The sequence below is a fragment of the Haplochromis burtoni genome, unplaced genomic scaffold (assembly GCF_018398535.1).
Source record: "Haplochromis burtoni strain Fernald_Lab_line unplaced genomic scaffold, NCSU_Asbu1 Contig_236, whole genome shotgun sequence".
Taxonomy (NCBI): Eukaryota; Metazoa; Chordata; class Actinopteri; order Cichliformes; family Cichlidae; genus Haplochromis; species Haplochromis burtoni.
The window spans coordinates 31,595-33,843 of record NW_024582597.1 but is presented as its reverse complement, the minus strand read 5'-3'; the positions used below and the strand labels follow the sequence as shown (position 1 = coordinate 33,843).

At 42.2% G+C, this 2,249-nt stretch overlaps 1 protein-coding gene across 1 annotated transcript in view; it reads left to right on the top strand.

Moving 5' to 3' along the window:
* Window positions 1–2,243, top strand: part of LOC121815529 (protocadherin alpha-8-like) — a 14,181-nt gene extending 11,938 nt beyond the window's left edge. The window contains exon 2 of the mRNA XM_042226978.1: window positions 355–2,243. Within this exon, the coding sequence (XP_042082912.1) occupies window positions 355–1,014 (660 nt within the window). The 3' untranslated portion in view covers window positions 1,015–2,243. The remainder of the gene's footprint in view (window positions 1–354) is intronic.
* Window positions 2,244–2,249: the final 6 nt, after the last annotated feature.

Below are 2,249 nucleotides of genomic sequence, written 5' to 3'. Positions count from 1 at the left end.
TATACAGTAAATGCCTTCGATGCTGATCTAGATGTTAATGCAAAGGTGACTTACACGCTGTTAGATAGCTCTCTTAAAAACATTCCAGTTTCATCTATTTTAAATATAAATTCAGAAACTGGAGATATAATCAGCCTGCAGTCTTTTAACTATGAGGAGTTAAAAACGTTCCAGTTTAAAGTTCAGGCCACAGACTCTGGTGTTCCTCCACTCAGCAGCAACGTCACTGTCAACGTTTTAATCCTGGATGAAAATGACAACAGTCCCACGATTCTCGCGCCATATTCTGAGCACGGCTCCGTTAACAGTGAGAGCATCCCCTATTCTGCTGAAGCGGGATACTTTGTGGCAAAGATCAGGGCTGTAGACGCAGACTCTGGATACAATGCGCTGCTTTCTTATCACCTGTCTGAGCCCAAAGGAAACAACCTGTTCAGGATCGGAACCAGCACCGGGGAGATCAGGACTAGGAGGAGAATGAGTGACAATGACCTCAAAACTCACCCCTTGGTGGTCTTGGTCTCTGATAACGGAGAACCCTCCCTGTCAGCTACTGTGTCTATTGATGTGGTGGTGGTTGAAAGCACGGCTGAAATCCAGACTCAGTTCAGACATGTGCCTGTAAAGGAGGACAGCTTCTCGGATTTGAACCTGTATCTGCTGATCGCCATTGTGTCGGTGTCCGTCATCTTTCTGCTCAGCCTCATCACTTTAATAGCAGTCAGATGCCACAGGACAGACGGCACTTTCAGCAGGTACAGCGCCCCCATGATCACCACCCACCCTGACGGGAGCTGGTCTTACTCTAAAGCTACTCAGCAGTATGACGTGTGTTTCAGCTCAGACACGCTCAAGAGTGACGTAGTGGTTTTCCCCGCCCCGTTTCCACCTGTAGATGGAGAACTGATCAGTATTAACGGAGGAGACACTTTTACCAGGACTCAGACTTTACCTAACAAAGAGAAGGTAGGCAACAAAACACCAACCTTAATCCATCTTCACAAGACTGTTTGACGTTGATACATTATTTTGAACATAAGAGCAATTAAGCTTTGATTTAGCTTTCAGTACTTTCAACACTTAGCCAAAAAATCATTTAAGTGAATTTCTGGGCGCAAAAATTCAATGGTTAATGATATTTTGAGATTTAGTTATTAATTCATTTATTAGTCTTCACAGTTCATAAGAAAAAAATAGCTGATCTTTTGTGGCCCTTGATACCGTGCTATCACCTCCTTTCTTGGAATAATTGTCAGTCATTTTTATGTAATCAACACGGTTCGCCATGTTGACCAAAACCACAAACTCAAATATGTGACAGCTGCTGTCGTTTTCTAGTGATGTGAAAGACGTGAAATTTTATGTGGTGAAAACTCACTGTCCGTGGTGCTAGACGTTGTGCACCAAGCTTTATACGAGGTGATCGTGTAGGATCATTCAATAACACGCTTTTAGTTATTATATATGTATATATATATGTGTGTGTGTGTGTGTGTAGAGAGAGAGAGAGAGAGAGAGAGCTTCAAGACTGCCTAGATTTAAAATCAGAATTATAATCTTTGTTAGTGTAAATAATGAATTACTTTAACTGCGTACATGCTTGTTAACTCACTGAAATAATCGAGCTTTTCCACTAACGAGATTTTCCCCTTACATTCTAAATACAACAGGTTTTTATTTCCAAACAAAAACGAAACATTCACTATTGCTTAAGATATTCGGCTATGTAGAATGCTGTTAGTAGTCTTTGTCCACATGATGTCGCAGGAGACCATAGACCTGAATGTATTCATGTAGTTAAAACTCCTCCCTGCACGGGAAAAAATGAAATACTCATCGGCCATTGCACACACGCGGAAGGTGCTGTGTCCATGAGAGTAGGAGCTCCTTATATAACTTATCGCTTCGGGTGTACATTTCTCAAATGAGGATTAATGTTCACTTGTGTTCACTTCTTTTTGTGGATCAACAATGTATATTCGACCAAAGGAGGAACACGTCTGGATTCGCATTGTTGGGTTTCTTTGTCTTTGGCACTGGGCTGCTTCGCAGTTAGCCTACTCGATTTCCGAGGAGGTGAACAAAGGCACAGTGGTGGGGAATCTCGCAAAGGATTTAAACATCAATGTACAGGAACTAGAAAACAGGGATCTACGCTTGGTTTCCAGTTACAGTAAGACATATCTTAACGTTAACTTACGGAGTGGGAATCTCTTAGTTGAGGAGCGGATAGACCGAGAGGAGCTTTG